This window comes from Cryptomeria japonica, chromosome 8 (genome assembly GCF_030272615.1).
Source record: "Cryptomeria japonica chromosome 8, Sugi_1.0, whole genome shotgun sequence".
Taxonomy (NCBI): domain Eukaryota; kingdom Viridiplantae; phylum Streptophyta; class Pinopsida; order Cupressales; family Cupressaceae; genus Cryptomeria; species Cryptomeria japonica.
In genome coordinates, this window is record NC_081412.1 from 718,480,260 (window position 1) to 718,504,205 (window position 23,946).

General features: G+C 35.1%; 1 protein-coding gene across 1 annotated transcript in view; it reads right to left on the reverse strand.

Annotated features, from left to right (window-relative positions):
* Positions 1 to 6,598: 6,598 nt before the first annotated feature.
* The window catches only part of LOC131074205 (serine carboxypeptidase-like 45), a 41,131-nt gene continuing 23,783 nt past the window's right edge, over positions 6,599 to 23,946 (reverse strand). The window contains exons 4-10 of the mRNA XM_058010766.1: positions 8,683 to 8,775; positions 8,463 to 8,548; positions 8,006 to 8,290; positions 7,740 to 7,897; positions 7,077 to 7,169; positions 6,867 to 6,984; positions 6,599 to 6,769 (exon numbers count right to left, since the gene is read on the reverse strand). Of these exons, the coding sequence (XP_057866749.1) occupies positions 6,599 to 6,769; positions 6,867 to 6,984; positions 7,077 to 7,169; positions 7,740 to 7,897; positions 8,006 to 8,290; positions 8,463 to 8,548; positions 8,683 to 8,775 (1,004 nt within the window). The remainder of the gene's footprint in view (positions 6,770 to 6,866; positions 6,985 to 7,076; positions 7,170 to 7,739; positions 7,898 to 8,005; positions 8,291 to 8,462; positions 8,549 to 8,682; positions 8,776 to 23,946) is intronic.

Consider the following 23,946-nt stretch of genomic DNA (forward strand, 5'->3'; position numbering starts at 1 on the left):
TCATCACATAAGGTACACATGCATATAGCTGCCGCAAAAATGAATCATCTCTCATATATAATCACAATGTGTCAGGATACAATGATGTCAAAAGAATCATATGGCTACAAAGAATCACCCGCAGGTGTCTACAATACAACAATGGTACATATACTGATACAATGGGAGCCCACTATAGCTATGAGGAACTCCCTCCCTCGGAGCTACCTGGCCTCGACGGAGTCTGAGCTATAGATGGACCCGCTCCAGGATCCCCCTGTCTCTCTGGTGGTGGTGGAGGCCCCATGACCCCACCGCTGGATGCCGGTCTCCTGCGACTCCCTCCCGTAGCTATCGTTGTGCGCGATGATCTATGGAAGCTCCTAGCCCACTGATCTGCTGGCACGGCTGCATAGTATAGATCCCTCCAGTAGGCGATCTCCTCTCCGACTCGCAAAACATATGCGTAGCCTGCCCCTGCATCCTCTGCTGCCCGCCTCCCTGCCCTCAGAGCTATCTCGGCCTCTGTGTATCTCTGGATGGCCTGATCCCTCTCCCGCTCTGTGTCTCTGACCCTGATCCTAAGGTGGTCTCTCTCCCGCACCAAATCCTCAATCTCATCTGCCTGGCCCTGGCAGATCTCTCGCAGCCTCAACACCTCATCCTCCTCAGAATCTCCGCTCTCAGCCTCTACCTGTGGCTCCTCCCCTACAGGTGCCTGTCCCTCAGCCTCTGCCTGCACCTGTCCCTGTGCCTGTATAGGTACCTGTGGCTGTACCTGCCTCTGTCCCTCTGCCTGCACCTGTCTCGGTCCCTGTCTAGGACCCTGTGCTGCTGGCACCTGTAGGGGCTGTCCACCCCGACCCCTCACCACCGGAGCTGCTCTCTCCTGTCCTCCCTCCCTCTGAGGTGCCACCCGCCTCTCTCCCACCACTCCCCTTCGCCTCTGCCGGCCCCTACCTCCATCCCCTCCACCATCATTGTCATCTCCTCCACCCTCTCCCTCCAGTGGCTCTGCCGGATCTGTCAACCTGGGAAACGGATGCTCTACCCAATATGCAGAGTACTCTGCGTCCATCCCTGCATCATCTACCTCTGGCCACATGTCCCAGGGCATCGGCATCATCTCTGCTAGCTGTGTCACCCCCTGATCATAAGATAATAGTGGCCCAAACTGCACCTGATCTCTGACCGTACGGGCATACATGCCCGAGCCCCGTGGCATCTGCTGGATCCGCCCAAACTGCCTGCATACCCTGTCTACGAGCTGCCTCTCCAGAATATAGGGCGTCCGCCCAATTAGATACCTGCTCCTGAATACATAGGGTAGCTCCAATGCATCGTCATCCCACTCCTCGCACCCCAGGTACGGCCTCCAGATGACCATGTCTATGTCATCTATGACGCGCCTCCAATGCTCCAATCTACCAATCCGAGGCTGGGATGTAATCATGTCGTACAAGTGCACGAAGCTCCGCCCCTGTCCTCTGCCTCTGAAATGAATGGGTCGTGTGATGGGAAGGTGCTCATAAGCCCACACCTGCAAGAGAGTCACGCTGCAGCCCAAACCCACTGATCCGTGGTACACAAACTGATGCAGCTCATAATATAAATGTGCCAGGACACATGGCTCCCATGCATACCTAGTGTGCTCTGCCATCAGCGTCTCCAATACCCCTCCCCAGCCCACTGCCAATCCTCGTGTGGCCCTGTCTGGACACAAGTACCCACTGATGACTCCCCCAATAACTGCCGGCAATGCTAAACCTGTGGCAGTCATGGTATCCCAGGCTACATGACCTGCTCGCATCTCCAAACCGGGATCCTGAAACACCCGTCTCAATGCCTCCCTATCACCATCACGGTCATAGGGAATCAACTCTCCATCAATGGGGATATGCAGTATCCTATAGACATCCTCTAATGTCACTGTCATCTCACCCATCGGCAGGTGAAACGTGCACGTCTCCGAGTGCCATCTCTCGGCCAACGCAGTCAGCAACCCCATGTTTGCCCGAAACTCAGGCACATAGAGCACATGTGTGAGACCCATCTCCTCAATGGATATCATGTCCTGGATCGACAACTCTGGTCGCAGTCTCTGAGTCGACGGGAATCTCTCCCGTGACTCTAACATCGGCAAATACTCCTGCAGTCACACAATCAATCTTGTCAGTTATCGTGGCATTCACTGTTTATCATAAAATGCTACTTGCTACCTAAATGCATCTGGTTATCTATCCTAGTGACACTCACTGTTCATCACAAAGTGTTGCTATCTACCCTAAGTAGTGCTCCCTATTCATCACAAAGTACTACGTGTGTGACATTCCCTGTTCATCACAAAGTGTCACTCACTTTCGCACTCCCTGTTCATCACAAAGTGCTGCCTATCCTGGTGCTCCCTGTTCATCACAAAGTTCCTTGATCTATCCTAATCTTCCTAGAGGACCTGCTTGAGTGTATCCTCTCAGCAGCTTATCCAATCGACAGCGTATGTTCATCACAGAACTGCCGATTTGACCTAAAAGACTAAAACCATGCATTTAAACACACAAACGCACTTTTAACACACACACGCGCTTTTAACTCATAAACGCGCTTATAGACTGCACAAACGCGCTTCTGCGACACAGACGCATTTTCTGAACACAAACGTGCCTATGCCAGACACAAACGCAACCAGGGAACACAGACGTCCCTACATGACATAAATGCTCCTAAAAAGCACAGACGCTGCTACATTTCACAAACGCGTCCGCATTCAACACAAACGCGGTTCCAGGCACAGACGCGCCTGGACCCGACACAGACGTGCCTGTTGGACACAGACGCGCCTGGAACTGACACAGACGCGGTTGCGCATTTTTGCACTTTTCAACTATCCTATTCCTAGCGCATTTATTGCTCCTAAACATGCATTTATGACAAAACTTGAAATGCGTGAAAGTACGAGGAGGTTTTCGGGTACTTACCGGCTCTCCTGCATCGGCTGGTCGCTGGAATCGGCGAACACGGTCGAATCTATGAATGAATGCCATCGCTGCTGACTGCTGCTGCTCTTTTCTCGCTCTACACTGTGATCTTCTAAGGGTGTGGATGACAATGAGGATGTCTTTTGCCCGTGGCCTATCTTATAGCCTAGCCTAGCACTCGTCTTCATTTCCCGAGTCAGTCTTCTTCATCCCGTGACTTTGTCACTCTATCCGATCAACCCATTCTATCCCATCTTTCTTATCGAGAGATTGTCTGCAATCTTTTCAGACATTTTCATCCAATCTCTCGAGGGGGCATATAATTCCCATCTTGGGGCAACTCTGTATCAATTCATCTTATCTTCTTTGAAACAACACGACAAGCCGCATTGTCTCAAAGAGGGGAAAAATGTAGACACCCAAAATTGTCATGTCTAATTAAATAAATATTTTATTTATTTAATTATCTAAGCCTAATTCTTCTATTAATTAAATAAATTTTTATTTATTTAATTAATTCATTTATCCTCTTCTAGCCTTATTTCTCATTTAAATAAATACATTTATTTATTTAAATTATCCTTTTCCTAAATTAAATAAATATTTTTATTTATTTAATTATCCTACTTCTTCTATTAATTAAACAAATGTTTATTTATTTAATTAATTCATTATCTTTTTCTACACATGACACATGTCATTCATCTCTTAATTCATACACTACCTACCTCTTTCATTATTTTATTATTTCTTTTACCTACCCTCTAATCCTAGCCGACCTCTCTTTTTACACCTCTCAATCTTAACCCTCCATTTCCTATTGTGTCTTCTATTTAAGGAGATGCTTTCTTCATTGTCAAACCCTAATGACACATCCTAATGACTGATTTTGGAGTACTTGGCTACACTACGATCCTACTTGCAACCACATTCCGTTCTTTGTTGAGCTCTTGTGCATATTAAAATCTGAGAGCAAATATATCAAGCAAGATCAATGGAGATAGGAAGAATGGAGATCAAAACCCTATTGGACATATGATGGTATAATCTTTGTGATTTTGAGTTATTTGCATTGTCTTAGGTAATCTTCATATGTTATGGTGGATCTTTGTTCATTGTTAGGCTAGGGTTTAGTGGTTGGATTCATTTAGCCTTTCAATTTTGTTATTATTGTATCCATTTTCACCATATACAAGATTATGAACCTAGACAAGATTGAAGATCTGATGGCTATGATTGATCATGGGAAATGTGATCAAAGAGATTAAGCAGTTAGAAGATTGTTTATAAATAGGAAACTGTTGATAAACAATGTATGTGGGCAAGTGTATGCACAAGGATGCTACATAGCGATACCGAGAACAGAAGCTTGAAGACCTATTAGAATAACATAGTATTGATGCCCAGCAGATAGACAAGATTAGTTTTATGTCTAGATTGTATTGAACAAATAGGAATCTGCTTTAGTATTTTAGATGTGAAGTTGCAGATAGATTGTATTACTGTTATTTTGTGAAAGTGATAGGAAATCTCTTAACCGAATGGACTTAACAGTCTTATATGTAAATCCTCTAACAAGGTGACATTCTGATTGAGTGTTTGAAATCCTTTGATAAGGTCACTTCTAACAAAGTGAAGATCCTAACAAATCTGAGGGAAATCCCTTAACCGGGTCACATCTAGCAATGTGTTTGTAATCTTTAACATGATTTTCTTTTAACCGAGCATACTCTAGAAGGGTATATTTCTTAGTGGGTCTGAAATCCCATAGTGGTTTTTCCCTATTTAGGTTTCCACGTTAAATCTGGTGTTATGAGGTTTATATTGTTCATATGCTTTTTGAGTTTGCATGTTTGATAGTTTTTGGTTATATGACTGATATATATGTTACCAAGGTTGAATCTGATATTTTTATGGATGATTAAGTTTGTATGATTCACCCCCCCCTCTCATCTTGTTGGCTATTGGATCTGTACTTATATTAAGTATCAGAACTATCAGAAAGTTGAGATCCATTAGGTAATTTTAAACATTTTGACAAGGATGTGGAATCATTTCCATGTGTGACTCACCATCTCTTAACAGTGTCAATATTAATTCATTTGTAGGTGAGTGATCAATGTGTTAGTGGATTAATTTAGCATGGAATGGGGAATAATATTTCCATTTTCATGTTGACTACATTATCCAATGTTTAAACTATGATTTGTGTAATAGTGCAATGATGTGTGTTATGACTTAGAATATATGATTTGGCTTGGACGTTCTAAAGCTATGGTGGAAACCACTAAAAATTGTAATACAAGTATGGTTACCACAAGATTTCATTTTTTGTAGACTATTTTATGCTATTGTTGAAGTATGTTTAGAATCTACTTAATTTGGATTAACTATCCTTGTATTACCATAATTATTTGGGAGGTTCTCTACTGTACCGCATCGCATGGGTGTGTTTTAAAAAATACTACAAGCCAAGAGAATGATTTCAAGATTACTATACAACACAATTTTGAGAGATTCAATTGGATCATTCTTCCATGACCATAAATCTAAGTCCATCAAGGAGGTCAACCAAAAAAAAATTGACTTTATAAAGCTAGCAATTTTCCCAATGATTTTTTTGCACCATCAATTCTGAACAATTAGCAAGGAGAAATGTCACAATTAAAAAATGTTACATGAACCTTGATCATTATCAAGTTAAATCGATTGAGATATAGATCACTTTCACATGTTGGGACAAATTCCCACAACAAGCTAAATTGATTACTTAGAGAACAAATTTGAGAATTGATGAATTTGAAAACTATTTTGATTCCATCATGAATTCTAAACATAAAAAATACATTTTCTATATCGAGAAAAGTGGATCCATACCTTAAATAATATTTATTCTTTTCTATTTTTCTTATACCTAAATATTTTAATCTCCAAAATTTGATTTTAATTGACATTTGTTATTCTAATATTTTTCCTAACTTCATTATTTTAGTTAATTTTATCTTATTAATAACATAAATTAATTAACTTAAATGAACATTAATAAAGTATTTTTTATTTATAAATGTATACTCACTAGGACTTTCATAGTGAAGCCCTAATCCACATGTAGGTAATTAAAAGGTGCTACAATAAATTTTAAGGGAATTAGGGAATGTGTGCATTCTTACACATTATATAATATAAATTATGTGGTATACAAATAAAATGAACATGATACTATAAAAAGAAAAAAATTAATAGAATATTTGAAGCTATATTAATATCTGCAATACATTCTTAATAAATTTGAATATTTTAATGAAATACGAAAAGTACATTATAAAAACAAAAATTTTGAGATTTCCTACAATCTATTATTTATTTGAATATTATAATGAAATATGAATAGTACAATTAGCAAAAATTTATTTTGGAATTTCTTGAAGTCTTTGAAGGATAAATGAATATAACCTTAAAAATATAGGAATTGAAGGTTACATTTATAAAGAACTTTACAAACCATAATTTTAAGATAATTATTTGATAGTTAATGTTGGCCTAAAATAATAGCTTGATATGATGAGCATATGGATTTTATGAGAAGATTAAAACTAAAAATATCTATTTTTTTAAGTTGGCATTATTTTGATATAAAGTGAATGTCAATTAGTAGGCAAAGATAGTCCTCCAATGAAAGCTTTAAACAAAGTTAGTGCTTCAGATGGAGAAGTATATGGCACCAAATGTGATCCACCCCTCACTGATGCAAACGTTAGAATAGTTTGATTCTTTCCATTCACTATGTGCCCATAAGATTGAGTCCATCCTGCCACCTGATTAAATTTTCATGATATATAATCAGCTTATATTGTCACATGTATTTATTTATATATAAATAACTCTTCAATAAAAAATAATCTTGTATCTCACCTGTTTATTGGCATACCAAGTACCATATGTGTTGATTGGGAATAGTTTTGATTGCTTAGCTATAATATTAGCAATTGTTCTTGTTGCAGTAAATGGGACAATAGAATCTTGATCTCCACTGTGGATTTCGTTTAATATTTTATCACACAAAAGTATTCGAGTGTTGATATTAATAAATTGATATTCATCAAACTGACAAGAAAGTATTACCTGAAAAGCATAATTGGAAGATCATAATTTAGAAGTTTACTGAGAAGAGGGATGATGTTGATTCCCCTATTCCTTTCATCATAATTCAAAGGCCTGCAATACATGTTGAATTATGAGTTACTTCTATTAAATGTGTGACATTGATAAAAACTAAACACACACACACACACACACACACACACACACACACACACATAATTTCTTCGAAAGGCTTATAAACAGTATCCCTTAATTTTTTGGTATTTAATATTATTATGTAATACATTTTTTAGTGGATGATACTAATACGAAATTTGTAAATATACCTTTTTTACTTGCATGATATTTATAATGAAATTTCTTTGTTAGAATTCAATTCAATTATATTATTTTTAATTCAATTAAATAAATTAGACTTCCCCAAAAAACAAGAAAAATCACATAAATAATTAGTCAAATTAGGATACTGAATGGTAAATTCTTATAGTTCAAACTTGTAGGTTTCATGGAAAATTTTATTATTAGAAAATTGAAAAAAAATGATACCAACTTGTGTACAACACTGTAGTGATTTATTGGAAAATATTAAAATATAATTTGGTTTTGTAATTGTCAATGTGATAACATTCATGAAATAAATAAAATATAATTTTTAAAATGAAAATATAGGGATCATATACATACCCATCACACAAGCTCCATGAGTAAGTATCATTACTTCTACTTGCATGAATTTCCTTCTGCACCTCATTTGTGTTAAGGTATGTAAATATGTCGTTGTTAGCACAAAGGTTGATTTCGTTTACAACTTCTAGATTCTTTTGAATAATCTTTGATCGAACCTGCTAGAAAATAGACAGTAATCAACCTATAATTTAACTTGCATCTTATTAATACAAAAAGTATTCAAAAAAAGTTTACATGATCATTTCAAGGTCTCATGTACTTACTCCTTTTTGAAGCTTGGACAATTGTGAAGAAGATTTATTCTCATCTAAACAAATACCTAAGATAACATCATAATAATCAATATTTCCAATTTCTCCACCCACTTTGTTGAATACATTATTACAAGCTTCAGATGTATTTTGTTCAACAAAACTCTCTATCCACAATCTAGAATTGTTGCAAATAGTTTGAGTCAATCGATAGGTTTCATCTGAAATCAACCCATGTGACCATTGAAATTCTCCATTATTTATACTAATCTCTATGTCAACATAGGGATTTCCAATCTGCAACCATTTTAAATTTCAAATATGCGTGTGAGAAACATTACAAATGGTAGCATGATATTTTAAGAAGTATAATTTTATTATGTTCTATGTAGGATACATTGTTCCACTTTTTTGGAATTTCTAAATCACATACATATAACTTATTTGAAAGAAAAAACTTTAAACATACAATAATTCCCTTTAGGTTGATAGGAGTTACGCTCGACTTTTTGTTGTAATCTAGAACAAGGGTTGCCAATTGAGGTATATAATGCCCTGTAATATGACTTTAATTATGAGAATAATAATCATGTCTAAAATTATACCTATGTATTGATCAATTGGACTGGTACAACTATATAAACCTTCTTTAAAAATTGAAACCAAAAAATGCTTTGAAAGATTTATACCTCCATAACTCTCTCCTGTTATGTAAAAGTCTACATCTCTAAATTCTGAAAATTTATTGAACCAATTCAAAAGGAATGCCAAATTATCTTGGGCTGCAACATATAAGAACCTTAATTAGTTTTTGTATTCAAAATACGGTCCTACATATATCAATGATATGAAATGTAGCTAGAAAAGAGAGAGAAAATAGATGAAAATATTTTATTTTTCATTCAAATGAATTATTGTGTATAATCAAAGGTATAGAAAAATAGAATTTCATCTAATCATACTATTAGGTAACAATGTATTCAATACAATAAAACAAAATAAATTACTTGGCTTTATTAATTGAAAGGAAACTAAAGAAATTATCTTTAATTTAGCACATATTAGTTGAGACTATTTGCTTCATCAATGGAGTCTATATTTGGTAATATTTGAATGAACATTTATTATTGTAAATCTCCATTAGCTCTATCCAATTTGATGACTAAGCTTTAGAACAAGATTCGTTGCTTGCATTTATTTCATTTATATTAGTTATTGATTATCAATCTAAATTTTAACATCCTAAATCTTAAACATTGCATTTATTTACAATGATTATTGATTAAAATATATGAAAACTAACAAATGCTACTTCAATGCTTAAAATACCATTATAATATGAATTAAACATTTTATAACATTAACTTATTTTTTTAATATTTTAAATATTTAACAATAGAAAAATCTAACACTTTTTAAATTCATTGTAAATGTCAAATAAATTTAAACAAACTAGTGGTAGATTATGTCTTTTTCTATTTCTATCTCCCTTTCTATTATAATTAATCCTCCTTCGATACTTAACCAAAAAAAATTAGTCTTAAGTTTTGTATTCGTAATTAGTTCATTATTTTTTAATTTAACGTATTCTGCATTTCTTTAATCTGTAAACAACGATTTCATTTGCACTCTTCTGATTTATAACTCCAACATTTGTAATTTTCAGAGTGAAGAAGAAAAAAATTACTTTTGCTTCAATATCATATGAAATCATGCATTCCTCGACTAATGCTTCCAAATTTTAATGTTGCATTAAAATTTGGTAGGAAAAAATATAATCTTGTCCTTTAAATATGGCCAACATAGTTTCCTTGCCCTAGTCCTTTTGCTAATTTATTTTCAAGTTTCATCTTTTTTTTTTTTTTCTTATTCCTATGTGTTTTACAAAGGCATTTGAATGGTTTCATGCGTTTCTAAATTCATTGTGGTACTACGTTATTTTGAATTGTTTAATCAATTTTTCCAGGATAATATATAATGACTTTTCTTATATTTATATTGTAATTTGAATATATGATAATTAATATTTTTATTATTAACAATTATTATAATATTTTTTTTTTTAATTTGAAAGAATATTATTTGTTAAAATATAAATTTTTAAAATTATTTACATTTTTGTATTTAGTTTGATTGTTCAATATTACAAATTTTCAATTTCATTTAATATATTTTTATCAAAAAAAAAGTTATCTTTTTTTTTTTTTGTTTTTAAGTTGTGTCTTCACTAGGATTGTTATATGTGTTCTCTTATTGTCTCTTTGGGTGACCTTGAAGACCAAAAGTGTTTTATTTCATTTGAATTGACTAAATTTTGAGTGTCTTCTTTTATTGCAAGATTTTTTGATTTTGGAAATTAAAAATACACATATATTCCTTTGTTATCTTTTTTAAGGCTAATTTGTTAACTTGGATTTGATAATGAAACACCATGTCAAGTCCCATATTTTGTTGGGGTCTTAAAATTCTAGGAAGATATTTTTCACCTCATTAAGGATAAATTGTCATTTTGGATCATCTTTATTCTTAAAAAAAAATGAAAAGAATATAAATTCGATGCTAATCACACACCTTAGGAAAGATCCTTAGTTTAATTAACTTAGAATCACAAGGTAAATAGAAGAATCCCTTAGATAAACCCATACAAGCCTACTATATAAAAAAAAATAGCATTAGATCTTTGTGATGCACTAGTCACTCACACTATCTCTTTGGAAATAGAATAGTACGTTAGGTACACTCTCCTCTTATACATTAAGGTAGTCTTGATTACTAGATTGGTTAATTCCTTTACAAATTATGTTTGTATTTAGTCTTCTTTCATCTTATTGTAATGTTGTTTTAGATTGGTTAATTCCTTTACAAATTATGTTTGTATTTAGTCTTCTTTCATCTTATTGTAATGTTGTTTTAGTTTTGTGTATTTGAATTATTTTACTAATTATTAGCATTCATTTGAACTCATATTTCATATTTTGTTGCACACATTTTGACACGCTTGATGAGACCCACGTGAGTTTCTTTTAATCTGTTTTGTTGTTTCTAGTATTTTTGCAACTTACGGATAAGGGACTGGTGACACATTATACATTTTAGAGGATCCATCATTTGAGCCCAATAACTCTCGACTAATGGAAACAGTCTATGGAAGAGTTTGTGGATCGATATGAATTCTTTATGAACTAGCAGAATAGCTCCCACATATCAGCAAAATAGCGTTGAGGATTGTAAAACTTTCTTAGAACCTGCACAAGTTGAATCTAGCTACAAAAGAAAGAAGAAAACTTACAGGTGTAGAAAGAAAAAATTTCAGAGCAAAAGATAAAATAGTTTTCTATTAAAAAAAAATAAAAAAATTTAAATTTACAATACATCATATCTTCGTAAAAGAAAAAAGGGGACAAAAGAAGGGAAGATTTAGAAAAATCTTTGGACCTTTTCTTTGTTTGGTTTAAACCAAAGCATCAACAGTTTTAAAGAAGATTTATCCAACTCGGGAATAAAACAATAAAACTGCGTTTTTCATGCTTGGCACGGATCAAAAAAAGATTGAGGAAAGCTGGAAAAGCTAGTTATGCACTAACACTGCCCCTTAAGTCTAACAAAGGAGAATATTAAAAAAACTAAAGACAGAAAGAGGAAAGAGGAAAGAGGAAAATTCCAATGGGAACAAACCCCCCTCAAAATAGACACAAACAATACATGACAACACTATGGTGTAGTGTCTTTAACCCCAAGAAGATCTCGTAAAATTTGAAACTTCTGTTCATTGAAAGTCTTTGTGAAGATGTCAGCAATTTGTTTAGAAGTGGGACAATACTTAAAATCAATGTGTTTGGTTCATTGTCGCTGTACAAGATCTTTGCAAAATTTCAGTGTACCCTGATCATCACACCAACTGATTGTTGGATTATGAAAAAGAATATCGAGCTCAGTGAGAAAGTTCTACAACCAAAGCGCTTGAACTGTAACATTGACAACACCTCTATATTCGGTTTTTGCAAATGATAAAGCAATGGCAGATTGCTTCAGGCTTGACCAACAAATGGGACTGGATCCCAAACTAAGAACATATCCTAAAGTAGACTTGTGATCAATGTTATCACCAGCCCAATCAGAATCGGTGTAGCCAAGGAGATCCAAAGTACGTGCGGCTGAATAATGAATCCCATAGATGATGGTTTTCTGAACATAGCAAAGTATGTACTTGCCAACATTCCAATGTAGCTCATGTGGCTCTTGCATGTATCTGGAAATAACTCCTACTGCATATGAGAGATCAGGACAAGAGTGAGTGAGATACAGAAGACTCCCAACTAGTTGTCAGTACTAAGTGCAATCAACCAATGGTGTATCTTTTCCATCTTCAAGCTTTACCCCAGAAAGAAAAGGTGTGGCAGATGGCTTGTAATCAATCATGTGAAACCAAACTAGGAGAGCTCTAGCATACTTGGATTGAGCTATATTGATTCCCGATTCACTCTAGCTAATTTCAAGTCCAAGGAAAAAGTGTAGGAGACCCATGCCTGTCATGGAAAACCTCTTATACAAAGCAATTTTAATTGTATCAATGGCTAAAGTTGAACTACCTATTATGAGTAGATCATCTATATAAAGCACTATGATCAACAAAGAGTTAGATGTTGTCATCATATAAAAATTTGGATCAGATTTTCAATGTATGAAACTTTGAGATAGAAGATATGAATCCATTTTAGCATACCATGCCCGAGATGCATGCTTAAGGCCATAAAGTGACTTATTAAGTCGACATACCAAAGATGAATTTTGTACATACCCTTGTGGTTGCTCCATGTAGATTTCCTCTTCAATATCACCATAAAGAAATGCATTCTTCACATTCATGTGGTGAAGCCCCCACTTTCTTGTTGCTGCAATGGCAAGAACCAACTGAATGGAAACCATTTTTTTCACTTGTGCAAAAGTCTCATCATAGTCAATACCATGAATTTGTTGAAATCCTTTGGCTACCAACCTTGATTTATATCTACTCACATGTCCATATGCTATTTTATTTCTCCTATAGACCCATTTACATCTAACAACCTTGTGATTGGAAGGAAGAGGAAGCAAGTCCCAAGTTTAGTTTGCAATGAGAGAGTTGCACTCCTCATCCATGGATGCTTCCCAAAGAGGATTCCCTATAGCTTCTACATAGGTCAGAGGGTCAGATTCGATAACCACATAGGCATGCACTATAATGATAGGCTTTGTAGCTAAGAGTGCATGAGGAGCTTCCTATATTTCAGCTAAGCTCCTTGTTCTTTGATTTCTCTCAAGGGATACCGAATCATCATTGGAAGCCCAATTTTGATCTAGATCTGGATCTTCATTTGCATGCTTAGGTTCATCTGAATCAGATTCAGATATATCAGAAATAATATTAGATGGTTGCATGTATCATCTTTGACATTTGTGTGAGGAGGTAGCATAGAAGTGGTAGCATGGTCTTCCTGAGATGCATGAGAGAGACTTTCATCAAAATAGACACTCCTCTCAATAAAGATAGTTTCATTTGAAAGATCTAATAGTCTATATCCCTTGGCACCATCTGCATAGCCAACAAAGATGCATTCTTTTCTTTGAGGCTCCAAAGGCTTCCTCTTTTTTGTAGGAATGTGGGTGCATGCACGTGATCCAAAGATGCAAAAGTGGATGACTTTAGGTTGTGTGCCACTCCAAGCTTCAAAAGGTGTTTTTCCTATAACAGATTTGTGAGGAGATCTATTTTGTATGTATGAAGCATAGTTGATTGCTTCAACCCATAATTTGGAAGGAAAAGATCTTGCATTCAACATGCAACTATTCATATCTTTCAAAGATCAATTCTTCCTCTCAGCTACCCCGTTTGTTGCGGAGTGTAAGGAACTGTGTTTTTCAACTCTATTCTATCTTTATCGCAAAGGTGTTGAACATCATTATTGACATAATCTCCCCCATTATCTGTGTGAAGTATCTTGATCATTTTCCCAAACTACTTTTTGCATAAGCTTTGAAAATCTTGAGATTCTCAAAAACTTCAGACTTGAATTTGAGAAAATACACCCATGTGTATCGTGTGTAATCATCAATGAATGTAAGCATATATTTAGATTTTCTCATGGAAGGTTCTGGAAATGGACCCATAAGATCACTATGAAAAATCTCTAAAGGAGAAGAAGCTCTCCATGCATTCACCTTTGGAAGCTTTTCTTGAGGATGATTTCTAGGAGCACAACCTTAAAAAACTCCATCATAAAATACAATGGCAGGCATACCTTTTACCATCCTTTGTTTACTAAGTTGCTACATGTATCTAAAATTTCAATGACCATATCTTTCATGCCAACTTCTACTTTCATCATTTGCATGTGTTAGAAGTAAAGTAGAATCTGATCTTGCAACAAAGTAAAAAAAAGTATACAGGTGAGATTGATGGTTTGCCTTACCAACAACAATTAGAGGGTTGTCTTGCATGTCAAATATGTTCATTGAATCTGGGGTGAATTCAAATCTCCTTCCAGGGCTAGTATGTGCCATTTGGTATATAGAGATAAGATTGACAGAAAGCTTTAGAATGTGAAGAACGTTCTCAAAACTACCAATACCAATCTCTACTCATCCTTGTCCAATTGTCTCTACTGGAGAGTTATCTCCCATGATAATAGGAGGACCTTCATATGGTTTTAAGGATGAAAGAGAATTTATTATGGTAGCCATGTTGTGCGAAGCCCTAGAATCGATGATCCATGAATTTGGAGAAGAATGAATAGCAATTAATGTGTGTGCATTACCTTTTATTTCCAGTTCTTTTTCTTCCTACTTCTTCTTTGCACTTTCTAGAATAAAGTTACCAAGATTATTTTCCTCAAGTATCTATGTCATTAGATCAATGTTCTTCTCCATACATAATGATTCTGGATGGTAACCATGGCTGCAATAGCTGCACTTTGATTTGCCCTTTTTGTCCTTGTTTTCCTTTGAACTGGAAGATTCATTTGAAGGTTTGAAATTAGCTCCCTTTTTAGGATCAAGATCCTTCTTCCCTTTTCCTTTGGATCGCTGATTGGATTTTGAATTGTTCTTACCACTTGCATGCACAACAAGTGCATGAGCTTTGGAGTTTTTCAAGGTACCCATCTCTATGAGCTTATCATGCTCATGTATCAAAGACTCAATAAAAGCATCGATTTTGGGCATTTTCCAAGTTGATCCAGTTGTTAGCCTGATTATGTGAAAAGCAAAAACAAAAACAACATACTTTGGACCCAATTTTGTCAAAATTGAAAGAACTAACTTGTTTTCTTCTTTGGCTTTATCAATTCGACAACCTTTCAGTTGAAGTAACAATAAGTTGAATATTCTAAAAACTTTTTGGATCTAATAAGTTGAGCTCATTCTCCAGGATGTGACCTCACATCTCCTCTTACTTTCCAAAAAGAGTCTCCAATGTAGTCCAAACCATGTTTTGTGTTGTGCATGCTTCAACATAAAACAATAACTCTATAGAAATGGATAAGAAAAGGAGACTGCAAGCCTCGTCCACCCAGTTGAAATATTTGGATTTTTCAATTGCAGAATTAGGTTCAACCTTTGTCACCATTACAATATGATGCAAGCCTCTACTTCTAAGTTGAAGGAGAATCTTAGGCTTCCAATCGAAATAATTATAAGGCATGAGAATTCTAGAGGCTGGAAATTCCATTCTTCTTAATTGCTCTAATTTTCAATACCTACAAAAAACGTTATTCCTCCTTCTTCCTAACTCAACCTGCTCTGATACCATGTAAAACTTTCTCAGAACTTGCACAAGTTGAATCTAGCTACAAAAGAAAGAGGAAAACTTACAAGTGCAGAAAGAAAAAAATTCAGAGCAAAAGATAAAATAATTTTCTATTACAAGAAAAAATGAATTAAATTTACAATACATAATATCTCCGTAAAAGAAAAACGGGGAGAAAAGAAGGGTAGATTTAGAAAAATCTTTGAACCTTTCCTTTGTTTTCCTTAAACCAAAGCATCAATAGTTTTAAAGCACATTTATCCAACATAGGGATAAAACAATAAAACTATGATTTTCATGCTTGGCACATATCTAAAAAAAGATGGAGTAAAGATGGAAAAGATAGTTATGTGCTAACAAGGAATAACTGATCAATCACTTTACATTATCAATGGATTCATTGAGTCCACTTTGGCAGATATGCTCTGTATTTTGAACTTTGATGGATACGCTTTGTTATTTGGTGGATGCACTCTCTTCTTTGGTAGATATGATATGTCCTTTAGCAGATACACTATGTTCTTTGGTAGATACATTCTATTCTTTGGTAGATATGATATGTCCTTTAGCAGATACACTATGTTCTTTGGCAGATACACTCTATTCTTTGATAGTTATACTTTGTACTTTAGTATATTTAATTTATTTTTTGGCGAGATAGTGCGCAAGTTAATATATTTAGATTATTATTTAGCAGGTTTGCAATCAAATATAAAAAAAATAGCTTAGTTCATTTTTTGTGTGCTTTTCCTTTATCATTTTAGGGGTCTAGCAAAAAAATTCTTTAGGGGCTATGCCCTTGAACCCTCACCACCAAGGGATTTGATCACCCTTGTACCCCTTATCATTGGGTTGAGTGCTCCAACCTATTGGAATCAATGAATACTGAGAGGGGGGTTGAATCAATGTTCTGGTATTTATGAATTTTTTAATCTAATTCTTTAACCACTCAATCCACAAGTAAGGAACTGAAATGCAAAAACACAAAGAAAATATGCATATAACCATAACACCAATATGTTTTTTTGAAACCTAGAAAGGGAAAAAACATGGTGGGATTTGAACCCACTATATTATTATACTATGGTTATTAGTAAAAAAATATTACATGAGGGAAATGCACATGTATTCAGACACATTACCTAGAGCTCACTCGTCATTTACAAGATTGCTCAAGCCCGAAGGAAGGGTGATTTCCTTACAAGCTAATACAAAATGATTACAATGAGTAATGAATTGAATAAAATCATTTGACTATGCCAAATAATACTTGTGGTTAGACACAAAGTGATCTGTTGTGTTGTTCTAATAAACTACTCTATTCTGCCCTACTACTGATTAGCGAATCAACTAAATTCAAGATGTGCATGTGAAACTATGCTCAATCACTCCCAAAATCATGTCACACATCATATCCATACACAAATGTATTAACCAAGTCAATCTTATATTTTCACACTAACAAAAATGATCTCCCACAAGTCGGCTTCCAAAAATATCAGAATATGAAATGTGTATCTTGAAGTCAGCTCAAATCTTTACAAAACCATGTCCCGGATCAAAAACGTATGATCACACACTTTTCATAAGTTGGTCCAATTACCTCTAACTTGCAAACAACCATCAGAATAACCTCAAAGAATACATTCCATACATTACACCATCAATAATGAAGATAGCCCTATTTAATTGTTCTAACGGATACTGAACCTTCTAACATGCTCAAGAAACATCACTAGAGGAAATGATTGCATGATAATATTCGTCTCATACCCAATCAACTTAGTTCATATCATTAAATCCAAAAACACATCACCGGAGATGAGAACTACTCACCAAGACTGTACACTGAGTATCACTAACAAACTTACCAAAACTTACTCAAGACATCCAGATATCCAATAGTCCATACTGGATAAGATCAATAGGCTAAGTTGCCATCAATGATAACTCCTAATAAATATCATGTACCATATATCGTCAATCTCCAGGAAAGAATCACCGAAATAGTACATCTTATGACAACAATCTCCCCCTTTGGCATTGATGGGAACACTGTGAAAAATGCTCCAAAAACTACAAGCAATTCAAAAATATGAATTTTGTACACTCAATTGACTCCCCCTAAGGATAAACATCATTTTTTACTACTCTCGCCAACTCTCTCCAAATTCTCCCCCCTTTTTACATCAATGAAAAAGGGTAGGAATCCACTAAAATTTAACTACAAAAGAATGAAGTAATTTACATGAATTTAAAAATATTTGCATAGGTAACCTTCAAGGATTGCAAGTACCCATTCCATCCTCTTAGGAAATAATCTAAAACATTAATCAGAGCACCAAACATGTATGCATGAACTTCAATGCATTTGAGATCAGACGAAACCGGTTTACCTAAAGCACTGACTACATCTTGTTGAGCTCCAAGCAAGGTGTCCATTCGGGGAATGATCAGGCTTCTTATTTCCCCCACTCTACTTAACATTTTCTCTTTTTCCTTATTAAAGCCCTTTATTTTGTCAGTAAAATCCATTAGTTAAGTTTCTACTAAACTAGGGAAGATTGAATGAGGGGCAAATGAATGACCAATACTTGCTAGCTTCCCTTCAAGATCTCTTATTTTCTTATCGATATCTGTAGTAAACTTGGGCAAAAATAGACATGATTTGAATTATTTTTTCCATCATCTAATGCATCCTCTACACTCTTCACTATAGTCTTAAAAAATTCCCTATCAGCTTCAATTGTTTTCAAATAGATTTGAAGCTTCATCTCATTGAACTTATTCAAAAAAATTATATCTGTCGTTTTCTCTAATGATACAAAATCGGATTCAACTTTATTTAAAATATCCTTAAGCTTACCAGAGGGTGATTCATTGGTATTCTACTTTAGGTTAGGCATTTTTTTCCAAAAATGTAGTGCCTAAGGATATTACCTCTTTCTCTTCAGATGTGGACTTGAGTAAGTCCTCACTAGCCTTGATCTATGAAGAGTGGCCAACTTTAATGCTTGAAGAGGGGATAGGGTGCTTAAGTCTACCAAACCATGAGAAAGATCATCCTCAACTACAATTTTCTTTCCTTTAACTAGGGATAGTGGTTATATCATGGTTTCTGAAGACTCGACAATTTTTTCTTCACCCTTTTCCTTCACAATCACTTCATTCTTATCCATTTCACCCTTTTTGTAATAACCATCATGCTTCGCAGCTTCACCTAACTCCTCTACTATCATTTCTTCTATAATATTAATCTTTGGTGGATTTTGAGTAGCATCACCGGAGTTATCCACTGCTTGATTGTCAGAGGCATAAATTGGAGCTTCTTGTCCAGCCAAATTAATTTGTACAATTGGTTGATCCTATGGAACATTTGTCTATACATGGATCTATGAAGTAGAAGTGTCATTTCTTGAATGTTCTTCCCATTAGGAGTCAACCTACTTTGGAATAACTTGAAAATTATTCTCTTTCAATTTTTTTCTCAAAATATCTTCATTGTCTTTCACTACTTCATCTAACCTTCCGATCATTATTTTATTCACTCTCTGCTTGCTTCAAAAAAATTTCTTTGCAAGTCCCAAAATCTTAGGTATTTCTTCTCTAGTTATTTCTCGACATATCTTTACTAATGTAAATTATTTCAACCTTTCATCCTCTATACAGGTTGTGTGTCGTTGGGCATCCAAGATATTATACAATCTCTATGGGATCATAGATGATAATTATATCAAGAACTTACTAAATTTATCCATATATTCTACAATTGCCTTTTCAACAACTCCCTGATCTTCATCCTCAAAATTCTCATAATATACAGTTTCAATTTTCAAATTACCATGTTTCAAAATCTCATCAATCAACCATTGCAAAGTCATGGGAGGAACTATTTCAAATCTACCTTCTATCTTACAAGACTTAAGAGCTTGATCTATCTCATATTTATTCTTGTTGCTATCTCTAGCCTTTCCAGATGGCTCTCCTTGTGACTTATCTTTCTTAATTGGAGGAGCATCACTAGATGTAGGCTTCTAGACTACCCTTGCATATGTGGCAGTCTTCTTTACTTGCCTCACCTCTTCTTCCAATTTTGTTTCCTCTTCTATTGCAGTATATTATCTTATGGACTTCTCCTTCTTCCTTTTCTCTACTCCACCAAAAGATGTTGTTGGTTTAGGCTTAGCTGGAGGTACCAGTTTCTGCACACCAGGGGTAGGTGCATATTTTCTAGGCTTGGTTTTAGTCTATTTGGGAAGAGTGGTTTAGCTTATGTCTTTGCCACATCTTCCTCCTTCAAAATGTTCTTCTATCTTTCCTTCTACACTGCTTCTCTGGTAATGCCCATCTGTTTAGCTAGTTCCTCTACCTCCTTTCTCACTTTCCTCTTCCTATCAGCTTTAGTGAATTTATTATGTAAGCTTAGGTCCTTTTCCTGAAAAGTTCCAAATCCATGCTCCTTTTGATCTATGATTTTTCTCAATAGATGTTGTGTGTAATACCCACCATAGAGACTTTTATTGGCATGGACATTATTTGTTATATTTGGTGATATTGGACTCTATATTTCCTTGTTAGAGTAGATGATGAGACATATTTAGTTATATTTTCACCTTTATGGTTCAGTATGTTATCTGATGCATTAGTGAGTTAGGGGTTTCATTGGTTTATGTACATGATTTTATTATGATAATCTTTTCATATGGCTGCTATATTATATGTTTATTATCTCGAGCTAACAATGCTAACCCAATCATGCTTGGAATAGATTATTATATGAGATATTTGTAGGATGAGGGGAGGTAGTTGTAGTTACTCTACGGAGACCCACATGATGCCGCACTCCCCCTCCTTGTTTGTCATTTTTATATGGATATATATTTCTATCATTTCGGTGATGCATGATTGTAGGTACTAGGCATCGACTCCACCTGGCTACATAGGTCTGAGCGTGCCTCTAAATCCTTGAATGTTGTTGTTGCAGAGATAACACCAAAGTTCCCACAAGTAAACCTATTGGACATAGGTCTCCCATTTAGGAAGATCACCCTATCTTGAGGGTTGGGCAATGTCATGTTTATGATGGGTATTGGTTTGAGTATGTTGATTGGTTCTGATTTATGTTGTTGGTAATGATTTTTATATAATGTTTGATTATTTCTTTGATAGGATACCTACACATTAAATTATTTAAGTGGCTTATGTTTTGTTGCATTAAAAAGATGAAACAAAATTAATATAGATGTATTATGTTCTATTATATATATATATATATATATGGGTGAACACATATATGCCTACACACACACACACACACACACACATATATTGTGTGTGTGTATGTGTAATATAAGATTTGTTTTTATTAATTCTATATATGAAAAAAAGGGATAAAATAAAAAGATCGAGGTTTAAAATAATGTTATCTTAGTCAATGAGTTTTGAACCTATAACATCTTTTGTATGACTCTTGATAGTTACCATTGAGCTATATGTGTTATTTGACATTTTTATTTAGCTATCTTGTATTTAGTATACCTATTTTCATGGGGTATCTATTAAATTTTAAATAAACTATTATAGTTAGTGTTAATAAATAATACCAACCATAGAGGTTGGAACAGTTGCTTCTCGTAAAACAACCTCTCCAACTATACAAGTTGGTATTATTTATTGAAGTTTGTATTTTGGAGGAAGGGGCTGGTATTTTCTAAGAAGACAAATCAGAAGAAATTTGAAGGTTTAGGAGTAGGAAGAGAGATTTTCATAGGAAGGGGTTGGATTTTTGCTTGTTCTTTCTCACAAGATTTTCTTTGCATGACGCAAGGCAGGCCTCATTCCAGGAAGAATCCATGTGGTTTGCTTGTGTTGTGATTTTTGTGTTGTATGTTATGCTTGCATAATTTAAATTTTAAAATCTGTATATTATTCTAGAAATACTTTCATCTGCTTCTTTCCTTGTTTGTGTAAGAGATATGCTTTGGTTGGGAAATTCATTTTGGAGAAAATGAGTCATGTTGGGGAGTAATGACTCTTGTATTTATTTGTATTTTTATTTTTTATATGATTTTTTTTTTACGATCTATAGTGATTCAAATATAAAAATACATCTATAATTAAATGTGATATCTCAACCAATGAGTATTCTTCAAGTGTCAAGTATCAACCCAACAAACAAGATTTCCATTCTTATGATTGTTCCAGTTTTTATAGTTTTGATTCTGTTATTAATAACTTTTATTACAAATACTATTTTTCAAATCACTTCAGAGAAAACGTATAAATATATGTGTACTAAAACATATCCAAAATGTAGGGAAATCCAATGGTTCGTTTGGAAGTTAAGTTCCCCATACCGAGACTAATTTTCTGTCAATAAAAACTCAAAAAAAAATCATTGTTTGTGTCACTATGGCATCAAATATCTTCCTCAAACTAAAACCAAATAATTGTAAAATAAATGGATATGAAAGATAACTCCAAGCATTAGAAGGAGGTGGCTAATGAATAACATATATAAAACACTTATTTATTTATTTTTATCATGAACACCTCACATACATGAATTAGAGGTCTTTAAAATAGAGGTACCTACTATAGAAAGCACCCAAACCCCTATGAAGGAAAAGCAACCCAAAGAACAACTCAAAAACCCATAAAATTGAACCATGTTCTGATTAATTAAAAAAACAAGTTTTCAGGACCTAAAACCTTTAACAAAGGATATTAAGATAAGACACCAAAAAGATCAGTGCTTAAGAACTACATACAAAAAGACTAGCAAAAAGCCAGTGAACTGAAAGGACAACAAAACTAACAACAACAAAGAAACTAAGAAGGTGCTACACAAAAAATTTCTTCAACAAGTCCTTCGCCTTTATCACTAGCTCATCGTAAGTGGCCCCGACAACTTTAAGGTCTTCTAGTTCCTTGTTAGGTTTTTTGTCCTTCTTTTTGCCTTTGGTGCAGGTTTTGGGGCTTTGAGCTTCCCCTGTTCCTTCCATTTCTGGGTCAATGTCCAGGATTTCCTTTTCATCATCCAGTTTGCTAATGAGAGTGTTGGTGTTGTTGGCTGAAATCTTCAGGATGCTAAGGCTTTGTTCAACAATGTTCTTCAGACACTCCTCAATTTTACCAATTTTGCTGACAATTTTCATGAGAGTGTGGTCGTTAGTGTCAACAAGATTCTTTCTTTCCAGCAAATCCTTCTCAATTTTTTTGAACCTGGGGTTGAAAGCATCTCTTATGTCTTCGGCTTTGGCAATGGTGCTTTTCAGGTCCTATATGAAGTTGGTCATGGTCTTCCCTTCCCCTGTATTGATGGTTTCTAGGATCAAGATTATGTTACAAATTTTTTTATTTTCGTCCAAAGCTTTCTTGTAACCATTAATAAGCCACTCCATAGTTTCCATGAAACCTTGCAAACCCTCGAGGGGAGGGTTAGAGGGGGAGTCAACTTTTCTAGGTGTTGCCTTTTCCTCTTTAGGGGTGTGCTGGATGGTAGTTGTGTCAATATCCCTAAGAGCCTCTTCCATGGTCTCCTTTTCGAGATTCGGATCATCTTCCAAGGCCCTTACCTGCTTGTGGGCTTTCGGTTCCTTAACAGTCTCCTGTTTCTTCTTGTGCATTTTCCTGGCCTGGGTTGGAGCTTTTGTCTTCTTCTTCAGCCGCCCTTGAGGGTTTTCCTCCTCAAAGTCGTCTGAAGTCTCCTCTTCCAAAGAAATTCTAATAAGGGGTCTACCTTTAGGCTTTTTTCCCTTAGAGGATGAGGGCTTGGTTTTGATGTATTTCCTCTTCTTCCCACTTTCATAATCTAAGACATCCATGTTGTCCTCAGTATCAATCCAAGGGTCACTTTCAGACTCCTTTTCCTCTAAGAAGGCAGGGTCAGACCCCTCATCCTTAGAATCGGCAGAGTGCTGCACCCGAGCAATTTGGTTGGCCTTAAGATGGTCATAGATTAGTACCATAAGGCCTTGATGCATGGCCGTATCACCCTGTGGGTTCTCTTTGTAGGCCTTGAGGGACACATTCATCAAACAAAGCAGAAAATAAGGGAAGTTAACCTTATCATTGTTCCTAAAGTGATTCAGTAGAACAAAGTCATAACCATAAACTTTAGTGAACCTACCATCTATAGTGATGTATCGCATTAAAACAAAGAGGACTT